Source organism: Rhamphochromis sp. 'chilingali' (genome assembly GCF_963969265.1).
Source record: "Rhamphochromis sp. 'chilingali' genome assembly, chromosome: 15".
Classification (NCBI taxonomy): Eukaryota; Metazoa; Chordata; class Actinopteri; order Cichliformes; family Cichlidae; genus Rhamphochromis; species Rhamphochromis sp. 'chilingali'.
Genome location: NC_137942.1, coordinates 6,498,516 through 6,520,568, shown reverse-complemented (window position 1 = coordinate 6,520,568; position 22,053 = coordinate 6,498,516). Strand labels below are relative to the sequence as shown.

Sequence of the window (22,053 nt, the reverse complement as noted above, 5' to 3'; positions counted from 1 at the left end):
TTTTGTTATTATTATTATTATTAGTCTTCAATCTAATGGCCTTTCTTTGAGGACCTCTATAACAGTAGTGAACAGGATACTCATGGGCTATTTTCCCATCATTTCAAATATCGTGCGGCATGAAAGATGGAAAATTATATTTCAAAAAAAGACAGTGGGATTTTTCCAGATTTTCTCACAGAGTTAACACTACTTTACATCAGACATGAGAAAATGTTCTTTTCTGCTGGGATACCAAATCAGAGCAAATCACAGACAGAAAAGAAAGAAAAATCTTTTTTTAATTTTTTGCGTTACTAGGCAGTTCGTGTACTCTATGAATGATGAGACTGAAAGAGTAATTACACTTTGACTATCTTAATGGATTATGAAAAATAATAAGCTCTTACCAGGAGATAATTAGGATGTGTACAGTAAGTACCAGACTTGGCGAGACTGGGCACAGCTGATTATTACCTCTGGCGAGAGGCGATTGAAGTAGAAGGGCAAATTATTCCAGTATCTGAGCAATAGCGGCAGTCTGGCTCAAACCATAAACCCCCTCCCTGTTCCCCGTTTGTGAAGATCTTAATTGGTAGATGTGCAGATTAGGAAAAGTGCAGCTCCTCCTGCACATACACAGAAAGACCGACAGTTTCAAAGTTCCCCTCCAAACAGGAGTTTTATCATCAAGGCTCTTAACTGGGTGTTGGATGCTTGTTTGTTCTCATAAGCACATGAACTGGGTTAATGACGTCCACTAGGACCTGCCAAGGAGGCAGTGCAATGCAATCCTTGCTGCTATCTGTGCAGATACTTTATATCATATGCAATATATATGGAGCTACTGCAGTGGACCTCAAAATGTATTTATTTATTTATTTTTTTCTTGGATTGCTTTTCACTTGTGACGACTTATCCCTGAATATGTAAGAAGAGCATTTACATCCCTGGATTGGTTCATTTTAAGTGCTTTCCGAGAAGCTATAATTTTACAGGGGGAAAAAAGGAAACTTTTTTTTTTTTAAGTTAACCACAGCAAGGACCTATTCATAGACAGGCATCCATTACGTTTAACCAGATCGGTCTCTACAAGAAGAAGAAAAAGCTACTTCTGCTACAAAGAATTATTAAGGTTTTAAAATAATACAAAAGAAGAACTTCTAGTCCCTTCAGTCTTTTGCCATAGGTATCGTGTCCCTCAGATTTATGGTAAGGAGGAAAAAAACCTTCTTGAAGAAGTCTCCAGTCTACAGGGGTAATCAGTGTCTGGGAAACTGGCTGAATACGTTACATGTTGTTTTATTATACCAGAGATTTGCCGGGTACACTTTCAGAGGATCACAGATCATGTCAGATGGACTAAACCCACCTGTGATTCTTAGAGTACATGTGACTTTTCAAAATCCATTTGTGTGATCAATGTCTATAGAAGCTGGACCAAAACGAGAAAAGATAATAAACCTTAAAGGATAAAGTAAGGCTAATCTAAAATCCCTTTTCAGCAAGCTTGAGGCTAGATTATAATGGCAGGTCAACTATTTCAATGCCAGCATTTGTTTGCTTTTTTTTTTTTTTTTTAACCAGACTGCACTCCTGTGGTCTTAGCATATAGAGTTAAAGGACAGACTTATTCAGTCTTTTACACCTCCACATTATGTGTCCATACGCCTGTTTTCTCACGGACTCGCATGGATAGCTCGTGATTCATCTGCTGTAGTAGCAGACCTTGCATTTCACTATGGTGCCATTTTCCTTTTTGCACCTACTCTCTGTGCTGTCGCCATCGCTAGAGTTCACTAGCTGAGAACAACCTGATGTGCCTTGCTTTAGTCCAATCTGTTATGTTACTTATTCCACTGATCTTATGCTGAGTTTTGCCCTGCTCGAAACTAACGTGGAAGCCACACAGCCGCTCCTGCTCTGTACACTATATATGCATCTATTGTTGTCTGAAAAAACTGAATGTTTCCTTAATGTAAATTAATAATTGTACTTCGAGTTTACCAGTTTAATTTCTTGTAGATTTAAATGACAAAAACAGTTACGTTTCTCTTCGTTAAGCCCACTCAGTTAGCTCTACAAGAAACCACTCGAAATACACAAGGCCCTCACATCCCTCTACCAGTGCGTAATTTAAAAGCAGATTTGTGCATTTCCACTACAAAACATTGGTAGTACCAAAAAACTGACCCTGGGAAAGTGCCATATCATTGCTAGGACCTAAGTTGAAAGCACTGATGGTGGCTGTAGAAAAGGCTAGTGTACCAGATTCACAAATTTGCAACCCACACATTCGGTCCTATTAAACCCACGTGCAGTGGACTGGTTCTCAAAAAGTAGCCTGGCAGCTATAGTTCTTTGAATGGGTAGCATAAACACACAGTACAGTGTATAAACTGCCTTACAGTAATAGTATGCAGGTTGTAGAGAATATCACTGCGAAGGTGAAGTCTTAGTACTCACATGTCACACTGTTACTAATTCAGTTGCACTGGCTCCCCATTAACTTCAGATTTCACTTTAAGATTCTGATTTTGACTTTCAGAGCTCTGCATGGAGAAGCACCAGCATACACGAGTGAACTCTTACATGCATACATCTCCAGATCATCCCAGAGGCCATGTAATCAGGGGCTGCTGGCTATGCATCATATAAGCCTGAGAACTAAAGCAAAGAGTTTTGCAACAGTGGCCCAGACTCTGCAACTCTCTCCCCCACAGAGCCCCGAGCTCTGTGGACTGATCTCTTAGATATCAGCTAAAACCTCATCTTTTTAAACGTGCTTTTGCAGAACTTTCTGGCATTTTTGTCATGAAGCGCTTTGTGCTGCTGATCTTAAAGACCCTAAATGAAATTTGACTTACTCAAATATGCTTATTTACATTTAAATGAATCAATGGGTTTTATATTTTTAGTGGTGACTGAGTTTTCAAACTGAGTTTAAGGGTTTAAGATCAATACTCAGCAATGGCAATATAACAATTTAAAAGCAAAAACCTGAACAGTATGTTTACTTTCTAGAAAGGACACTGTTTATTCTGGATGAGCCGCTGATCACACTCTCAAACCTGCCTTATAAAGTTAGTATAAATGAATCGGAGGAGGACATCACGTCTGGATAGAAACATCAGTTAATCCATAAGGGCAGTGACAGGCTACAATGTAATCAGCCTTACATTTACACTGAAAATCATTACTCTCTCCTCTCATTTACTGGCCCATTACAAATCCAACGTGCAGAAACAGAGTGCAAACAGATCATGTGTAACTGTCCAAATACTTAGACTGCACTGTAAATGTACTTATTTAAGCCACACGGCTAAGTTGAAAAACTGCAAATACAACCCATTTCATCATCCCTGTTCTCTCTCCCTCTCGCTTTTCAACTTAAACCAGGCAATTTGAGCAGCTGCATCATACTCAAAATGAGAACGAGGATGAGGATTAACCTGAATCTGTTATACTCAGGCAGGAGTGCTGAAGAAGTCTGGATCTGAGGAGGAGATGTCGGGAAAGCCACCATATTAGCCTGTTAGTCACAGTACGACTCCACCCTGATGCACTGCACAGTTGGGTAAACACTGCTTAGGTCAGGAAACCACATGGGACTCAGACTACCTCTCGCAATCCCAAGCCAAAAACCTCTGATACACCTCTTAATGCACCGTAAACAAACAGCGTAAAAAAAAATCATCCAGTCCACTTTGAAACTGAAAACTAACTGGAAAACAGCCGCAGCCTCACCTTGGTTTCATTTTGCATAATTAGTAAATCAATGCTGTGTAGATTAGTCTTCCATTTCAAGGTCAGTGGAGCAGGTACAATGAATAAGAATGAAACAAAAAGGGAAACATCTCTAATACGCACATAGAAGAGGCTCAAAGTCGCTACAAGAACACAGGATGTGTAGATGAAATCAAAAGAGGCAGATTTTTGGAACTAACGAGCAACTTATCAATTATCGGTGATACAAAGCATCGGCACACTTACAACAAATTAATTCAAGACTATTCTCTGTTTGTATTTATAAACAGATCTGAAACAGTTTTGAGTAAACAACATGTACATCGTTTCACCAGTATTTCGGTGTTTAGAAGGTGACTCAAAAGGAAAATGAGGGTAGAAGTGCAAGGTGAGTCAGTCATAATGCAAGTCCTGGGAGACAGTCTGTAAAGTTTCATGTGAAGTTTCCATCATAGGCTGCAGGCATCCTCGGGCAATTCTCCCAGCAGTTCATCCAGGTCATCATCTGTGCAACAAACACACAGGTCAGCACATGAGACAGTATTTTAATGCCTCAGACATTTGATTAAACAAAAACAAAACAGCAATGATTGCAATTTTTCAACTACAATCATCAGGGGTTAGTTATTAAGTAAAAAACACACGGTACTGGTTTCATCTTGTAATGCTCTAATACTCAGTTGGATGAAAAACAAAGCAATGCATTTTTTATTAGGTGCTGCTGCAAATGCAAAATGCAAAGAGTGATTTGATGGTGATGCCAGATCAAAGGCCATGACGGCATCATAACGGATTTGTAGAATAAACAGTTTGAATATAGCATTTTAATCCAGTTTTCCTGCTCTCATGCATCGAGGCAGTGAGCTGCTGTGACCACTGGAAGCAATTCAGTTTGTTCTTTCAACACGTGGGCGGGAGGAGCTGGAGCTCAAACAGCACCCCCCCTGTGACCACTGGATGTCATTGCTATTATTGGTTTTTAGACTGCGCTCCAGAATTTTAGACCATAGCTAGATGTTGATCAGCCTAAGATGCTAACATTTCACATTTCTGCATGGAAATTCTCAGCTGTGGATTTCTTAGGATTTGTCCTCCAAAGACAGTCACTGTGTTTGTCATTTAGGCAAATTGAGGTAAAATTCTGGGACTAAGAATCCTAAACATGGCTTGCCTTTTTGCATCATATCATTTTTAGATATGAGATAAATATTTGCTCATCAGACAAAAAAAAAAACAAAAAAACAAAAACAGTTTAAAAACAAATCAGGCTATGACTGATAGGGTTTCAGAATTGCAGTCAAATGCCAATGACCAAACATCATTAATGTTTTATTCGGAAAATAACTCCTTATATTTCAGAGCGACAGCAGGCGAGCTCACGATGTGAGAAGAATTAATCTCTCTTCTGCTTCTCTACAAGTGTTGCTTGTACTAAGCTCTTTTCTCCCTGTCTGCAAGTGTTACTGCATGTGCCCCACCTGCATCCCAGCTTGGCTCCTGTGGTGCTGTGCTCCCACCACGCTCCAGGGAGCCTCTGCCACTGTCTACAGGGGCTCGAGGGTCTCCCTCTCGCTCTGTGTGTCTTTCCCAATCTTTTCCCTCGTCATCCTCTTCATCAAACATCAGCTGCATGCAGGAAACTGGCTCCTGAAGGACACCGGGAGACTGAGTGGGTGACAGCAACATCGGCTCCTAGAAAAGAATGAATATGTTTCAAAGGGACTGATGACAGGTTGACAGGACATATATCTAAAAAGAAAAAAAGTAAATATGTTTTTGTATTTCTTGGAATGTAGACGTGCTAATCTTATTTTCAGCAGCAGCCATCCTGCTCACCAGGACCAGAGGGGGAAGCTGAGTGGAGGTCAGACTGACTCCATCAGCAGCGTAGATCCTCAGCAGGTTATTGGAAGTTACATTCAGGTAATGGTTACGATGGGAGGGGGAAAACACACCCACCTGTTCACAGAAGTAAGAAACTGATTTGTAACCACTGTATAACTCAGATACAACACTATAGTTATACGATTGTGGGCGGTATGCCTTACTTGTTTGAGCAGCAGCACAGCCCCGACCTTAAGCTCCTCTGCTCTGTCCTCTAAAAGACGCCGATGAATAGTTCCCTGAATCTCCCCTTCAGTCCAAAGCATTATAAAGAAGTACAAAAAACATTTAAACACACACAACTACTCATAACTTCTCACAAAAGATACATTTTAGCTGCATAAACACATCCTCACTTTATCACTTTCCTTCTTGAATACAAATGTTTTTATCCATAATCTGCATTTTATGATCAAAATGTATGAAACGCTTCATTATTTACCTTCTTTTTTTATTAATCTAGCAATAATTTTTTTTATTTTCTGGACAGGCAACCACCAAAAAGTCTGATAATTCAATGAAATGGCATGAAAGCTCTCACTTTAATGTGCATGTGAGTGTGCACATTTGCACAAGATAAGAAGAAAACATGGAGAATTCACAAAAAGATACCAGTCAGAATTTCTTTTCCTTCTATTCACATTTGAGTAGAAGACAAACTGACCCCCAAACAGCATAAAGGTAAAGATGAAAGATTCCTTTTAATCTGCTGCTACCAGATTATATAATACCCAAAGGAGTATTACTCCAAGGGAAGTTCAACACAGCCAGGCTTTCTTTGCTGTAGCTGGCTCAACAAAACCTAAAACCTTTCACTGTTACGCCAGGCTTTCTGCTTCCCGCCCTGTGTGACGCTCTCATAAAACCGGGCATTACATACATCACGACTCTTATCCACAAAACGATCCCTATGAGCGTCCCTACTACAATCAGAGAGCTTATCAGGTGATGATAAATAGATAAAGAACATTAAAAAAAATAACAGTAAAATGCAACACTGTTGCAGTTAAGATGATACTGAAGACCAGAGATTTAGCACCAGGTAAAAATAAATATAATTCTAATAGTGGCCATTCCAGCAGTGTTAAAGAAACTCGACAGCAGATTAACGAATACAGTCTTGTGAGAATTTAATGCACAATTAGCGTTTCATTCAATGGTTTTACTAAGGTGCAACTTAACAATGTGCACATATAAAACATCTTTGGAAAGCAGAGAATCTATAATGCGCTTAAAACAGGCTGTAAATAAAACAATCAGTGAAAATACTGCACTTGTACTCAATTTTAAAGTGAAACTTGGAACATAACCGGCTCCTGAGCAGTTTGTGTTCAGCAGTAATTCAGACAGGTAAAAAGTATCTTGAGCCACAGGAAACTCCGTAAACCCCTCAAGTGATCCACATTTGCAGGATTTATGAATACTCTGCTTGCCAACTCGACCAGCTCTGCCAACTCTGAAACCTTGACCCAGCAATCATTAGCTACGAGCTCCAGCTGCCTAGCACTGAAAGTTAAAATAATTCATGCCGACAAAGCAGGAGAAGGCTCCAAAATGACAGCAAAGTGTATTCATTTAGCCGTTTCTTCAGTTCATAAAGAGCCAGCAGTTAATAGATCAAGGTCAAGTTGATGTTAATTACAAGAAATTCATATCAAAATCACCATGTGACACCAAAAGACCTTGGGGAAGACACAGCAGACTCCTTTGTCTGAAAAATAGTTGAAATTTTGCAAATGAACATCTAAAAGCATTTTAGATGTTCATTTGGTTCATTTAGGAACCAAAAATTTGACTAATGAAGTTGAAACGAGGCGTAGAAAGGGTGGGTGCAGCAGCGAGTAGCACTTGGAAAAGTTTCCTTAGCAAAAGCAAGACTGGATTATACTCATTACCAGCAAAATCTGAAGACAAAAAATATCATAATCTCTGTAAAAAACAAACAAAACTCAGGACAAAAACAGACAATCATAAGCACAGATGCCTTCTGCAGTAGCAACAGAGAGAAAGGTCTCTACCAAAAGTCTCTCCATGCCGTGATGCACACCAAAGGACATTATTAAGAGTCGACCATCTAGGATGCCCCATAATTTGCTTTGGGCCTTTTTTTGGCCATTTTGAAACTAAAACAGGAAACTGAGTGTGAAGTTTAAAAAAATAAAAAATAAATGTAAATAAATAAATGGAAGAATCAGGTCACATTTTACATGCCTAGCTATTCACAGTAACCCAAAGTTTTGCAAGCCAATCCACATTTCTAACAATGTAGGAAATCTTTTTCCACACTTTGTGATGTGATTATTCCGGGTAAATATTCAAACCCAAGAGGATTCAAATATTCACGTTTGACGGAAATTTCCAAAAGAAACCAGAGACAGCAGCATTTTGCACACATTTCCATAAACTTTCTGACATATTTAGTGTAACGGTTTGGGCAAAAAAACAAAATCAAAAACACAACAGGAAAGCCAAAAAAAAAGAAGGGAATATGAACAGTGTGTCACTCTGAATAAATCCGAGATTGTATTGAGAGCTTCAGAACAAGCCTGGAATAAAAACCTTTTAACACCACAGCTTCCTTCTTCAAACTCATAAGAATAAAACTGCATGTTTATTAGACAGCTAAGCTGCATCTAAAGATCCTCATCAGCATCTCCCAGATATGGTTCTTCTGTTTTCATACAAATATAAAAATATCAGAAAATAGTGAAAAACTTTCCTGAAGCTCAGAATGACACCTAAATCCACAGCAGACTCTGCTGTCAAGAACGTGATCTAAAGATCCGTGTTTCCGTTTTTTTCCACCACCAGACTGCTGTCATACGCACCGAGTCGTGTTTATGTACACATTAGGAATATTTTACCCATTTTAAACTGCAAAAAGTCCACAAATGGAGGCTCGAGGGATCGGCAGCGACATGAAAGAGTTCATCACTCACCAGAAGCAAGTGTTTGAATCCCCATTTTTCATACTTATACATACACACACATTATGATGAAAGCCCAATATTTTTTGTTAATGATAAATGATTAAGATACTAATATGTTGATTAATTTCTCCTCAGCTTGTTTTTTTTCCCCCAGCACTAGTGGATGTTAAGCGTGCGCTGTTAGCAGCTTCTCAGATAACACTGTCTGCTGGGTAAAAAGCAAAGAACCTTCCAGCAGTTCAGGGTCACATGACTAAGCAAACAGTTTCTTGTGGTGTCAGAAGCACTTAATACCCGCCCACTACTGATGCCAATCTGTGGCAATTGAATCACTAATAAGCACTTAAGTCCGGTGTTGAGAGCAACATCCACTCCTGAGTGATGATAATCAGTTCACCTCATGTGGCTGCTCTCTGGGGGCCATGGCAACCGACTCAGCTTAGAGGTGCAGCAGACAAAAGTGGGGGGAAAGGTTTAAGAAAGAGCGGGAGAGGAAACGAGCGGTGGGAAGAAAGAGGCGTCCTGCTGTTTGGGCAAGACGGGGTGTGTGTACATGTGTGTATGTGTGCACGCAATCAAGCGTGTTACAATAGCTGAACTCTGCTCTCGTACCTCGTGGAGCTCAATCAGGCGAGCTCCCAGTGAGCAAATGTCAAATGTGCAGGAAAAAGCTCGCAGCTCCTCTGCTCCCATGGTTCAGCACTAGTTAACACGCTTTCCTGTTTCTTTTCCCTACCGAAGTTTGCTTTGAGGCTCAAGTGCTCTACTAGAGTCGAGCATTGTAATTGATTCACAATGAATCATCATACAGGGAGTGCAGAATTATTAGGCAAGTTGTATTTTTGAGGAATAATTTTATTATTGAACAACAACCATGTTCTCAATGAACCCAAAAAACTCATTAATATCAAAGCTGAATGTTTTTGGAAGTAGTTTTTAGTTTTAGCCATTTTAGGGGGATATCTGTGTGTGCAGGTGACTATTACTGTGCATAATTATTAGGCAACTTAACAAAAAACAAATATACACCCATTTCAATTATTTATTTTTACCAGTGACACCAATATAACATCTCCACATTCACAAATATACATTTCTGACATTCAAAAACAAAACAAAAACAAATCAGCGACCAATATAGCCACCTTTCTTTGCAAGGACACTCAAAAGCCTGCCATCCATGGATTCTGTCAGTGTTTTGATCTGTTCACCATCAACATTGTGTGCAGCAGCAACCACAGCCTCCCAGACACTGTTCAGAGAGGTGTACTGTTTTCCCTCCTTGTAAATCTCACATTTGATGATGGACCACAGGTTCTCAATGGGGTTCAGATCAGGTGAACAAGGAGGCCATGTCATTAGTTTTTCTTCTTTTATACCCTTTCTTGCCAGCCACGCTGTGGAGTACTTGGACGCGTGTGATGGAGCATTGTCCTGCATGAAAATCATGTTTTTCTTGAAGGATGCAGACTTCTTCATGTACCACTGCTTGAAGAAGGTGTCTTCCAGAAACTGGCAGTAGGACTGGGAGTTGAGCTTGACTCCATCCTCAACCCGAAAAGGCCCCACAAGCTCATCTTTGATGATACCAGCCCAAACCAGTACTCCACCTCCACCTTGCTGGCGTCTGAGTCGGACTGGAGCTCTCTGCCCTTTACCAATCCAGCCACGGGCCCATCCATCTGGCCCATCAAGACTCACTCTCATTTCATCAGTCCATAAAACCTTAGAAAAACCAGTCTTGAGATATTTCTTGGCCCAGTCTTGACGTTTCAGCTTGTGTGTCTTGTTCAGTGGTGGTCGTCTTTCAGCCTTTCTTACCTTGGCCATGTCTCTGAGTATTGCACACCTTGTGCTTTTGGGCACTCCAGTGATGTTGCAGCTCTGAAATATGGCCAAACTGGTGGCAAGTGGCATCTTGGCAGCTGCACGCTTGACTTTTCTCAGTTCATGGGCAGTTATTTTGCAACTTGGTTTTTCCACACGCTTCTTGCGACCCTGTTGACTATTTTGAATGAAACGCTTGATTGTTCGATGATCACGCTTCAGAAGCTTTGCAATTTTGAGACTGCTGCATCCCTCTGCAAGATATCTCACTATTTTTGACTTTTCTGAGCCTGTCAAGTCCTTCTTTTGACCCATTTTGCCAAAGGAAAGGAAGTTGCCTAATAATTATGCACACCTGATATAGGGTGTTGATGTCATTAGACCACACCCCTTCTCATTACAGAGATGCACATCACCTAATATGCTTAATTGGTAGTAGGCTTTCGGGCCTATACAGCTTGGAGTAAGACAACATGCATGAAGAGGATGATGTGGACAAAATACTCATTTGCCTAATAATTCTGCACTCCCTGTATTTATTTTAAGACTGAGTGTGTCTGGGTTTGTCTGTTACCTGTCGGGTCCTTAAACACTGCCTTGGCATCAGTATGCGTGTGGACGATGCTCTTCAGAAGCACAGCCATGTTTGGAACTTTATTTCTGACCAGCTGTTTCAGTGCAGCCTAACAAGAAGAGGGAAAATACACACACAGACACACACACACACGATAACTTTTGCTAACAATATTGCTAAATAATTAATGGATTAACAGATTAAATATAAAAAGTTGATCATTCATCTTTTTAGTAATGGTTCAAGCAAAAATATCTAATTCTTTCTTATAAAATGGGTCTGAAGCATTTCTATGTTGAATACAGTAGAAAACAGAACACAATTAAGTGTTAAGAAAAACATGGAAGCTAAATAATTCAGCTGAGGATTGTGTGATGACAGTCTGATTTCATGGTAAATATGGTAAATGGCCTGTATTTATATAGCGCTTTACTAGTCCCTAAGGACCCCAAAGCGCTTTACATATCCAGTCATCCACCCATTCACACACTGGTGATGGCAAGCTACATTGTAGCCACAGCCACCCTGGGGCGCACTGACAGAGGCGAGGCTGCCGGACACTGGCGCCACCGGGCCCTCTGACCACCACCAGTAGGCAATGGGTGAAGTGTCTTGCCCAAGGACACAACAACCGAGACTGTCCAAGCCGGGGCTCGAACCGGCAACCTTCCGATTACAAGACGAACTCCCAACTCTTGAGCCACGATCGCCTCATGGCACACATTTTACTCACATATATATTTAATGTTAGTATTATAAGAAAATAACCGAATCAACTGTTTGCTTGTTTTTAATTGTGTAAACACATGTTCTGTGCTCCAATTAGATACTGAATTTTAAGAACTCTTGTGTGCAATTTCAGATTCTTTTTCTAAATCTTCAAATTTAAGCTCTAAATCTATCAGCACATCAGGGATAATGGGCTTTTCACATAAGAGCCTACCACCTGCACTATTTATTACATTTTCGATGGGAAGAGTCGGAGGACCGGAGGTCTAGCTGGGCTGATTGGCTGGTAGTACAGTGGGCAAGTGCAAGCCCAGACAACTGCTGGCTGTGCACACAAATCAAGAACACGCTCGTCCTGGGGCAGAATTACGCTTGTTTATCCAACAAAATGCTTCTGCAATATAACAGCATGGAGGAAATTTTATTTTGGCAGTGGACTACCTGCAGCTGTAGGATGTGCAATTTAAAATTTACAGGGACATAAACATGAAGGTTGGTTTCTGGGAGGCGGCTGGGGACTTGGCACCGTAAACGGCCAGCCAGGATGCCTCGCAAATGGACAGAATTATTGCTTTTTACCTTGTTTGAGTGTGGCCTCTGATGTTTTGGTGGCTGTGAGCACAAAGCAAGAGAAAGCCCGAGTATATTTGCAGCCTTCCTTCTCTCAGTGACGGCCAGTTTAAAAACTTCAGTGTTGCTGATGCAGCGTGGTGTTGAATTTAAACCACATTCGCTTTAATTCACAGCACTGCCGTAAAGAGAGTGCAAAGTGCACTGTGACTGGGTGAAAATATGGCATCATATTGTCCAGGAGGGGTTTGACTTCTGTGCAAAGCCACATGTTGTCTTTTACGCAAGTGCTGAAGGTACAGGGTTTGGAGTTGCTTAAAAGTGCCTCATGTGGGTGTAATACTTTTGACATCAACTAGAATGCGAGGGTCTGTTTGAATCTCTTCATGTGGACATCCATGTGCCCTCCAATGTGCCAAAACTGCAAGGTCGCCAGCTGTGCAAGCGTCCCTCAAGTGGAATAGGAACAACTAATCATCTGTGATGTCCACAGCTGTCTGCAAGTGTTTGCACGGGATTAAAAACCCAGCCTTATTTACTTTAGATAAACTGTAAGTGTTCAGTCATTCCGATAATCTATGATAACCTGATGCTTTGAAAGAAACTTTACAAATGATATCAAATCTTCTCCAGTGTACCAACCTACTGATTAACCTCAGTTTTTAAATTAACCCTCGACACAAATCTGGTGTTACGAAGATATACTGATGGAAGTAAATACACAGCAGTGAGCAGGATTTCCTCTTGAGATCAACCTTTCTTTACACTGCATTTGTTAGAACACATTGAGGCAGTGTGGTCATTTGTTTATTCACGAAAAACAAGGATTTGGGGAAGCTGACATTCACGTCAACGGCTTAACCTGAGCGAGCTTATCCAGCGTCCTGCCACCGACTCTGCTCCTGTTAAATGGAGCCAGTGACAAGCAAACACAGCAGAAACCACCGTGTAAGGTTTCAAAATGACTGCCACTCAAAGCTACTTCACACTGGTGGCCCTTCACACACAGCTACAGGAGAGCGACAGCAGAGTCCCCATTAGTGTGACTGATGAGCGATCGTACTGTTTATAATTACACAACACCTCCAGGACAGCGTCGTCATTTGTCCTGATTATGCCAATAGACCTCCAACAGCGGCAAACGGGCCGTTGTGGTGTGAAGACACATAACTTGTAAAGAGGCTTGACCTAAATATTAGACAGCGCTTGAATAAACAGTACGAGTGGGACTTCTTCTCCATTTGTGTAACGATGTTGTCAGCTCACCTTGCGAAGCACCATGACCACACTGTAGGAGTGCAGGAAACATGATGGATGCCTCTCATCCAATCCCATCTCCATCTTCATCGCTGCCCAGGCACCGCCACTGAACTCTTCTTCCTCAGTCTGTGAGCTGGAAGCCTTTAACATAAAGTTTTTACACCCACAAACATACAGCGACACTATAAATGGAATTCTTAACCTTTGCTGGTTCTTCCAAGTGGCTCTAATTAATATTTCACACAAATAACTGTAAATAGTGTTATGTAGAGTACTGCATCCTGTACAAACAATGCACAAATTGGCAGGCAGCTACTCGTCCTACGTAGACTAGCTGTTGAACAGAGTGGAGCATTAAGCAGCTGATGTGCCAGATGTTTCCTTCAGGAGAGCAAAAGTAAGAGAATACTGCACTTGACATCAGGGGACTATTAACAAGCTGGATGTGTAAATAGGCAGCTCTTTTCCATCTCAGCTCATAAGGTGGTGTCAGTGCTGTTTTAGTCATTCATTTCCGCTGCCTCCATGTGGCCAATACAAAATCTGTTCATGATTTACTGGCCTCACACCGTGTGGACACCTGGCATTTTCAAGCCTTTTCTGTAATCTCGTCTGCTTTTGAAGGTGCAACAGTGATAGAAAAGATGGGGAAAAAAAAACCTGCTTTATTTACCTGACTTGGTAGTCGAGCCACAGCCCCATGGGCAGGAGTCTGAGGAACAGAAACCACAATCTCATCCAGGTTCTGACCCTGAGGCTGAGAGAGGAAATTTAAATCACTATATGCCAGCAAGGTGGGAAATAAAAACAAAAAAAAACCCAAAACAGAACACATAACTAATTCATTTTCTTTCTGAGTTCTACTCAGGCATCTTTGCCTTGGCTTGACCGTGCTTGTGCTTTCATTTGCAGAAAGCCAGATTAGGAGAGAGTGCATCAGCATCACATGAGACCAACCTGCTGTGGCAGAAGCCCAGCTGGACCAGGGAAGCGCCGGGTCCTGGGCTGGCGTGGCTCTGAGCGAGGCCTCTTCTTGGGAAGCTTATTGGAGGCAGAGACTAGCTGGACCAGGCGATTGGTGAGTACTGGCGTGTGAAGAGGATGAGAGTTCACAGAGGGAGAGGGGGAGGAAGGAGGTGCCGGGGAGACTGTATCAAAGAGGTTGCGGGGCTGAGAGGAGGGTCTTGGAGTTGTACATGTTTTCTGTGGCTGCTGAGGTTTGTTAACCGTCCTGGAAAAAGAGCTCAGGGCTGGAGAAGTTGCAGTGAAGCCACGGAAAACGTCAGACTTCTGTGGAGGGGCTAATGGGAAAGCAGGACATGGATTTGGATGTTGGACAGGTGGAAAAGGAGCCAAATTGTGACCAGTGGAGCTAGAAGTCTTGGATGCGGCGCTAAGCTCCCTCACTGTCCGAACAGGTAGTGTCTGAGTCTGTCCACAGGTCGAGGGTCGCAGCATTTTGGCTGGAGGCTCTACTGTGGGTGCACGTGGAGCAGGAGGTTCAGGCATCCGTCCCATTTGGCCATCACATTCCTCCAGGTCTGCTAGGTCAACATCCCAGTCATCAAAGTCATCCTGAGCCACACAGGGCTTCGGCAGCCCCTTAGCGTGAGCGTGACTCTGTTGTGTTGCCCGATTTGGCTCAGAGTTATTCAACGTGGGAGAAGGAGTAGGGAGAGGAGAGCGGGAATGAGAGGAAGATGAGAGCCGTCTCAACCCCAAAGCAACAGTTTGTCCCGTAGCAGTAGTGTGCGTGCTGCTCTCTGATGCTGTGCCATTGCACGGGGCAGCTGATCTCTCTCCAGTTTGCTGGAGGCAAATTTTCTCCGGCTCTCTGTGAGTAACAGAGGAGGCACGCAGAGCACAGGATGACACAGCAGCTGCCACATTGGCTGGTCCAGACACGGAGCAGGAAGCCCAGTCTGTCTCGAGCAGGTCCTGGGAAACACGCGCGCGCGCGCACACACACACACACACACACACACACACACACACACACACACAGTGGGATTACGAGGGAACAGGAGGACCATTATGTGACAGAAAGCAGCCTGAAACGACAGTTAAATAAAATCAGGTGTTATTATATTTACTGATTATTACCTCATCTTCAAAGTCCTCGCCAATGCTGAAAAGGCCACTTAATTTACAGGTCTGTAACACAAACACAACAATAAAACACAGCACGAGTACCAATAAATGTCAATAATAATAATAATAGTAATAATATGTCCTGGTAAACTCGAAAACATGCCACACATTTGAGCTACTTAACGTGTATTAGCTTAGCTAGCCTCAGCTGCGTTCAGTTTGCTGGACTTACCATTGCAGTCATGGGCTATCGCGATAAAAAACCGTTGTTGATCACTTTGAACAAATATACCAGACTTTGTAAGACATTAATTGCCATTTAATGCCGGCTTACAAATATGATCTCTGCTATTTCTTTTCCTTTTTAACTACAGTTAAGTGAGACTAGCTTGCTAGCTACAGGTAAAGTTTATCTGGGCTGTACTGCTTGGTATCGCGCCGCCACGTTCAAACACGACGTGATGACGTAAGGAATGTTTTTACAAAGGAGGTTGAAGTGAAGCGAGATGATTCAATCCCCATTCCCATTAGATGTAGCTCCGTTTTTGTTCCAAGTTTAGCGACGCTACGGCGTGGTTAATAACAAACCTATCTTACTAATAAAAATAACCGATTCACGCAAATACTCTTTTTTCTTAAAAGACAAAATTCTTTAGCAATTTTGTAATGTCTCCCAGACGAGCTAGTATCATCTCTGAGAGAGCAAAACATTTTCTTTTTTTTTACTCGTGAGCAGTAGATGTTCAGGTAGACAGCTGTCGTAGTTGTGAAAGCTATCAAGTTTATTCGTAATAAACTCCAAATTGGCTTTTCTTCTTACCACCTTTCCCTTACGTGAATTTCGGGACGCTATGAATTTACTCACTTTTTAAAGTTGTGATCACGTGGCCTTCCTCGTTGATTTCTATAGATTATCTTGATACTTCTATGCTCTTTGGCGTTCATGACCGCAATAGAGCTAAATGCTGGGTCGATACTGTCATCTAGTGGTCGCTGTGGAAACACTTAGTATCAGCTTACGTTCTGATCTATTAATATTCAGTGCTGAACTTGTGCAACAATCTTGTGACTGTAGCCACCACGGAAGGGCATTTAATTTGGAAATCGCTTCATAATAGTTTAATTTCAAAGGGAAATGAACCTGATTCTAGCTGTGAAAGTATTTAGTTGACCTCTGCTTGGACTCCTGTCACTCACAGCTGTTCCATTAAAGGGTGAGTAAACGCTGCATGTTGCTATTTTCAGTAAACAGTACTTCCCAGTGCTTCAGAGGCTGGCTTTAGCGGGGTGAATGTGTTAATGTTCTGCTGTGATAAAACTGGAAAATGGCATGAAATCAGTACTTTTAAACCTGTGTTTTGACTTTAAGGCCCCATGTCAAAGGACACATTCCCATTTACCTCTACTTCACTGCGCTCTCTGAGACTGGAGCAGGCGTTTCAGGAATGGGAGGATGCACGGCGGGCACTGGCTCACAGGAGAGCCATGACTAGAGCGCCTTTGCCTCGGGCCCCAAGGCCTCCTCCCCGTCAGCAGCGGCTCCAGGAAGTCAGGGCCCCTCCGCCCCAGGTGAAGTGCAGAGACACTGCCGTCCACAACACCTTCATGTGCGGGGACATGAAAGGAGTGTATGCAGTGCTGAAGGACCCTGCTATGGTCAATGCCTTGATGGAGACGGTGCATGAGGAGATGGTGTGGGCTCCAGAGATGGGTATGACTTTACAGATCTCTATCTTTTAATCTTCTATAAACGCTTTAATTGAATGAACTCCCTTTTCCTTCTTCCGCCAGGCATGTGGACCATGAGCTCCACGGTGAAACAGACCTCAGCCTTACGTCTGGCTGCCAGCAGAGGACACACAGCATGTGTGGAGGAGCTGCTGTTTCGTGAGGCGGAGGTGAACGCTGACCCTGGAGGCAACACAGCCCTCCACGATGCCTGCATAGGTGGCCATTCTATTTGTGTCCAGCTGCTGCTCTCTCATGGAGCAGAGCCTGATCTGTTGGCTGCAGATGGCAGTGCCCCTCTTCACCTCTGTACCTCTGCCCAGTCATTCCAGTAAGTGCTAAAAAAGCTGACGACTTTATTCTTATTGTGCTTAAGCAGAAATATTCAGCAGAGGGTATTGTTGCCAAGGAGTAGCTGAAGCAAAGCTTTATATTAATCTTGTCTTATATGAAAAATGTCCTTTAAAGGCTATTTTCTCAACTGCGGTAAAAAAACAACAACAAAAAAAACCAACGTAGTTTAATAGAATGTAATGTAATAATACAAATCTAGTGAGCCAGGAAAAAAAACATTTCTGAGATATTATGAAAAATATCTGAGGGAGATGGATTTCTTATGGACTGAATGTAGATATTGTGCATGTCGTGACCAGTAAATGTACTATTCTTTAAAGCTGCGCTGAGCTGCTTTTAGAAGGAGGTGCAGAGGTCAATGTGAGGACCAGGGAGTCGAGACTCACACCTCTGCATGTGGCTGCTCGGCGAGGCCTCGAAGAGCACGTCCAGCTCTTTCTTAGCCACGGAGCTGATGTGTTAGCCACAAATCGAGAGGGCGAGACCCCTCTGAACGCTGCATGCTCCGGAGCCGAGAGACCATCTGAGGCCGGACGCTATCTTCGTGTGGTTCAGAAGCTTCTGGACGCAGGAGCCGATGCTCGAACTGCAGGCAGGAAGCAGCACACTCCACTGCACAACGCCTGTGCAAACTGCTGCCCCAGGATTGTAGACCTCCTCCTGCAGCATGGGGCCAAGGCTGATGTCACCAACTGTGCAGGATACACAGCCATGGACTGTTTGCTGCAGGTAGCAGATGCTATGTATAAGAGCAACAAAGTACTATTTAGCATTGCAAACACAGAAACACATTTTTAAGTTTGAGCATTCGGATAAAAACTTTTCTGTTTGGTTTTTAAGGTGGTAGAAGATTTCCCGGACCAGCAACCTGAAGCAATTGCACGATCACTTCTGAACCACGGAGCTAAGCCTGTTTCACCAAAGGTTTGATCAAACAGCCACGCTGTGAGGGAATGTGAGAACTGCTGCATGTAAATTGTAGTGTTATCTAATGCGCGCACACTGACAACACTGACTCCATGCCAGTGCTGTCAGTGTGGTGATGAAACTTCATGAGGCAACAATTTCAAAATACGTAAGGCTTAGATAAATACTACATCAGGGATTGTAAAAAACAAAACAATCTTTAAATGAAATATTAATACATGTCAAAGTCTGAAGAGTAGAAACAAACAAGAAAAAAACATTATGAAATATTAGATGGGGGGGGGGGGTGTCTGTCTACATTTTTGTAAATCTGCAACAAAATATGTAAATAAAAAAATGTAAACACTTTAAAATTAGACAAAACCAACAAAGTTAGTGAGAACGTAAAAAGCAAAAAGTGAACATGGAAAAAAGGAATAATGTCAATATGTCCTTTTTATTCAAATTAAGTCTTTCTCTCCATTTCAAGAAATCCTGACTTTTATAAAGCTGCAAGTTGGGTTTATAATACTTGTTTTAAACAGCATATAAGTAAGCTAGTGTGCTGGCTGAAAGAAGACGGCTGAGACGCTGTAGTCTGCAGTTTGCTTCCTGTTTCGGCCTTTCTTTAGTTTCGTTTTTACTACCTCTTTCATTTAGGGAAAGATCATGGTTTATGTTCAAATATGAGAAGTCAGGAGTGAAACCAGGCTCTCTATTGCTGCTAAAGAAAGTTATGCACATCTCTGACTTTCATTATGTTTGACATGCCTGAGCTGAGAATAGACTCAGTGATTAGTGATGAAACCTTCACAAGATCAAATATTTGATATAGTGTGAACAATTATATAAATATACCTGCCACTTTATTAGGTATACCTGTTTAAGAATGCAAATGTCTAATCATCAGCAACTTAGTGCATTTACGCATGAAGACATGGTAAAAATGCTAGAGTTCAAACAGAATGGGGAAGAGAGGTGATTTAAATTACTTTGAAGGTGGCGTGATTGTTGGTGCCAGTGTGGTCTGATGCTTCCAAAACCGTTCATCTCACACAACCATTTCTAGTGTTTACAGAAAATGATCTGAAAAAGAGAAAATATCCAGTGAGCATCAGTTTTGTGGGAGAAAATATCTCATTTATGTCATAGCTCAGAAGAGCTGATGGAAACCAGGTAATCGAGAAACTCAAATAACCACCTGTTACAACCAAGGTGTGCAGACGAGTATCTGTAAATGCATAACAGATCAAACCATGAAGCAGATGGGCTCGAGTAGGGGTGTCCAGCTCCAGGCTCAAGGTCCTGGTTTTAAATATTACCCTAAGTCAACACACCTGAATCAAATGATTAGTTCATTACCAGCCCTCTGGACAACTTCAAGACATGTTGAGGAGGCAATTTAGCCATTTAAATCAGCTGTGTTGGATCAAGGACACATCTAAAACCTGCAGGAGACTGGCCCTTGAGGCCTGGAGTTGGACACCCATGGGCTCCAGCAGCAGAAACCACGCCGGTTGCCACTCATCAACTCCTTAAACGTGACAGTGATGTTACTGTACTCAAATGGCCTTTAAAGTCACCAGATCTCAATCCAATAGAGAACTTCTGGGACGTGGTGGATGTGAAGGTGACATATCTGCAGCAACTGCATCGTGTCATCATTTCTACATGGACCAAATTCTCCACTGAATGTATTCAGTGCTTTGTTGAATCTGTGAGATGAAGAATTAAGGCACTTCTGAAGGCAAAACGGAGTTCAACACATGAGAAGCAAAGTGTACCTAATAAAGTGGGTGGGGCCCTTATGTGTCAGTTGTAGATGGGACCTAAATGTGCTCAGCAGAAGCAGGTGAAATAGAGAAGAGGTGAATCTTTAATAGAGTGTCTCTCAGCTGTCATAGGATGCGAGGCCGGGCATGGCCCAGGGCTGGAACAGATTAGGAAGACAAGGAAACTAAAGCACAGACAAAACAGAGGAAGTCAAAGAAACACAGGAGACTCTGGAAAAATGTGCAGAATGAGGAAAAACGTCATTTAAATCAAAACAGGAAACAAAAACTTAACAAATACACAGCAAAAAACATGGACTGTGACACCAGTGTCATCAGCATGTAATAGTTATTGGTACCATATGACATAAAATTCATAAAGTAACATGTTTTATTACCAAAATAACATCACTTAAATGTAATAAGCTATTGAATGATTAATTAGTTACTGTCAAATTTTACAAGCAGTGTTTTATTTGCAGATGCTGAAGCAGTGTGTGCTCTCCCTGGCCACTGTCGAGGTGCTGCTGAACTCGTACCCCCACCTCCCGCCCTGTGAATGGATGGATGCTGTGTCTGCTGAGATATATGAGGTGAGCTCTCCGCAGTGTTAAATCTACTCTCCTCTGCTTGTTTACCTTCAGCACTGTAGTGTTTCTGTTTCTACCTCCCTGCCTCAGGAGCATCGGTCTTTCTTCCAGTTGGTGCGTCAGCGAAGTGCTCAGCCTCGCTCTCTGCAGCATCTCTGTCGGTGTGCTTTACGTCAGCATTTAGGAGCCCAGTGTCACTCAGTTGTCAGCAAACTGGACATTCCCAGCTGTGTAAGGGATTATTTGTTGCTCTGTAATGATGGCACGCTCTTCTGACTGTACATATTGTGTATCTTGCCTCATTGGAAACTTATATTATTTTAGATTTCAGGGGTTTTCAGGTGGTGACCCTGAGATACATATGATAGAAATGAGCGTGTTACTTGACCTTACAAAAATAGTTGCACTGAAGAACACAAATGTATGTAAATTAGATTTAAATGACATGTTTGTGATACTATTTTAAACTAACAATTGTTGTTTGTGAAATTCAGACACATTTAATGGTTTTATTTGTTCATGGGGAAGAGAATAACCAAGAAAACGTTCAGATGAAGTTCTAAGAAGTTTCGGGCTATTTACTGTTGATTTGGATTAGTTGGTGCTATATGTGTATACGAAATGTTCATGGAAGTAATGAAGAAGGAGCTGCAGACAGAGAAGTCAATGAAAAGAAGCTCCTGGTGCAGTTTTTCTCCTGATGTTAATGTCAGAGGAAGTTTGAAATGCTCGTTGTCGCCTCTCTCAGCTCTCATGGGGCAGAGACTGGGTACACACTGGACCCACCAGTCGCCAGGCTATTACAGGGCTAACACAGAGTTCACATATTTTTTCATTTAATTAATTGATTTCGTTTTGAATCCTTTGTGAATACTGAACCTACGAACAACTTTGGGCCATACAAATCATAGGATTAGTTTTTTTCTTAGGTGCTGTTATATATAAATTAATAAAATATTTAAATATTTTCAAATAAACAACTAACAACGATGTAACAATAAAACTGTTTTCAAAAAAACTACAGTTATGTATTTATTTACGTTGTATCATAGAAGTGGAGCAATGGGCGCGCAAACAGTTTCCAAAACACGCGCCCACCCCGCTGGCCCGTG

General features: G+C 42.0%; 2 protein-coding genes across 2 annotated transcripts; one reads left to right on the top strand and one right to left on the bottom strand.

The window, feature by feature from the left end:
* Positions 1 to 754: 754 nt before the first annotated feature.
* On the bottom strand, positions 755 to 16,038 carry hrob (homologous recombination factor with OB-fold). Its single transcript, XM_080905941.1, has 10 exons — positions 15,824 to 16,038; positions 15,604 to 15,654; positions 14,458 to 15,438; positions 14,174 to 14,257; positions 13,507 to 13,641; positions 10,942 to 11,050; positions 5,775 to 5,860; positions 5,563 to 5,685; positions 5,205 to 5,418; positions 755 to 4,231 (listed from the first exon to the last, which is right to left on the bottom strand). The coding sequence occupies exons 1-10, from the start codon at positions 15,833 to 15,835 to the stop codon at positions 4,176 to 4,178; spliced, it is 1,851 nt and encodes a 616-aa protein (XP_080762067.1). The 5' UTR covers positions 15,836 to 16,038; the 3' UTR covers positions 755 to 4,175.
* Positions 16,039 to 16,208: 170 nt separating this feature from the next.
* On the top strand, positions 16,209 to 21,859 carry asb16 (ankyrin repeat and SOCS box containing 16). Its single transcript, XM_080905193.1, has 7 exons — positions 16,209 to 16,805; positions 16,961 to 17,302; positions 17,383 to 17,650; positions 17,994 to 18,402; positions 18,514 to 18,597; positions 20,834 to 20,944; positions 21,032 to 21,859. Exons 2-7 carry the CDS (start codon positions 16,966 to 16,968, stop codon positions 21,215 to 21,217), a joined length of 1,395 nt encoding a protein of 464 aa, XP_080761319.1. The 5' UTR covers positions 16,209 to 16,805; positions 16,961 to 16,965; the 3' UTR covers positions 21,218 to 21,859.
* The last annotated feature ends 194 nt before the right edge of the window (positions 21,860 to 22,053 follow it).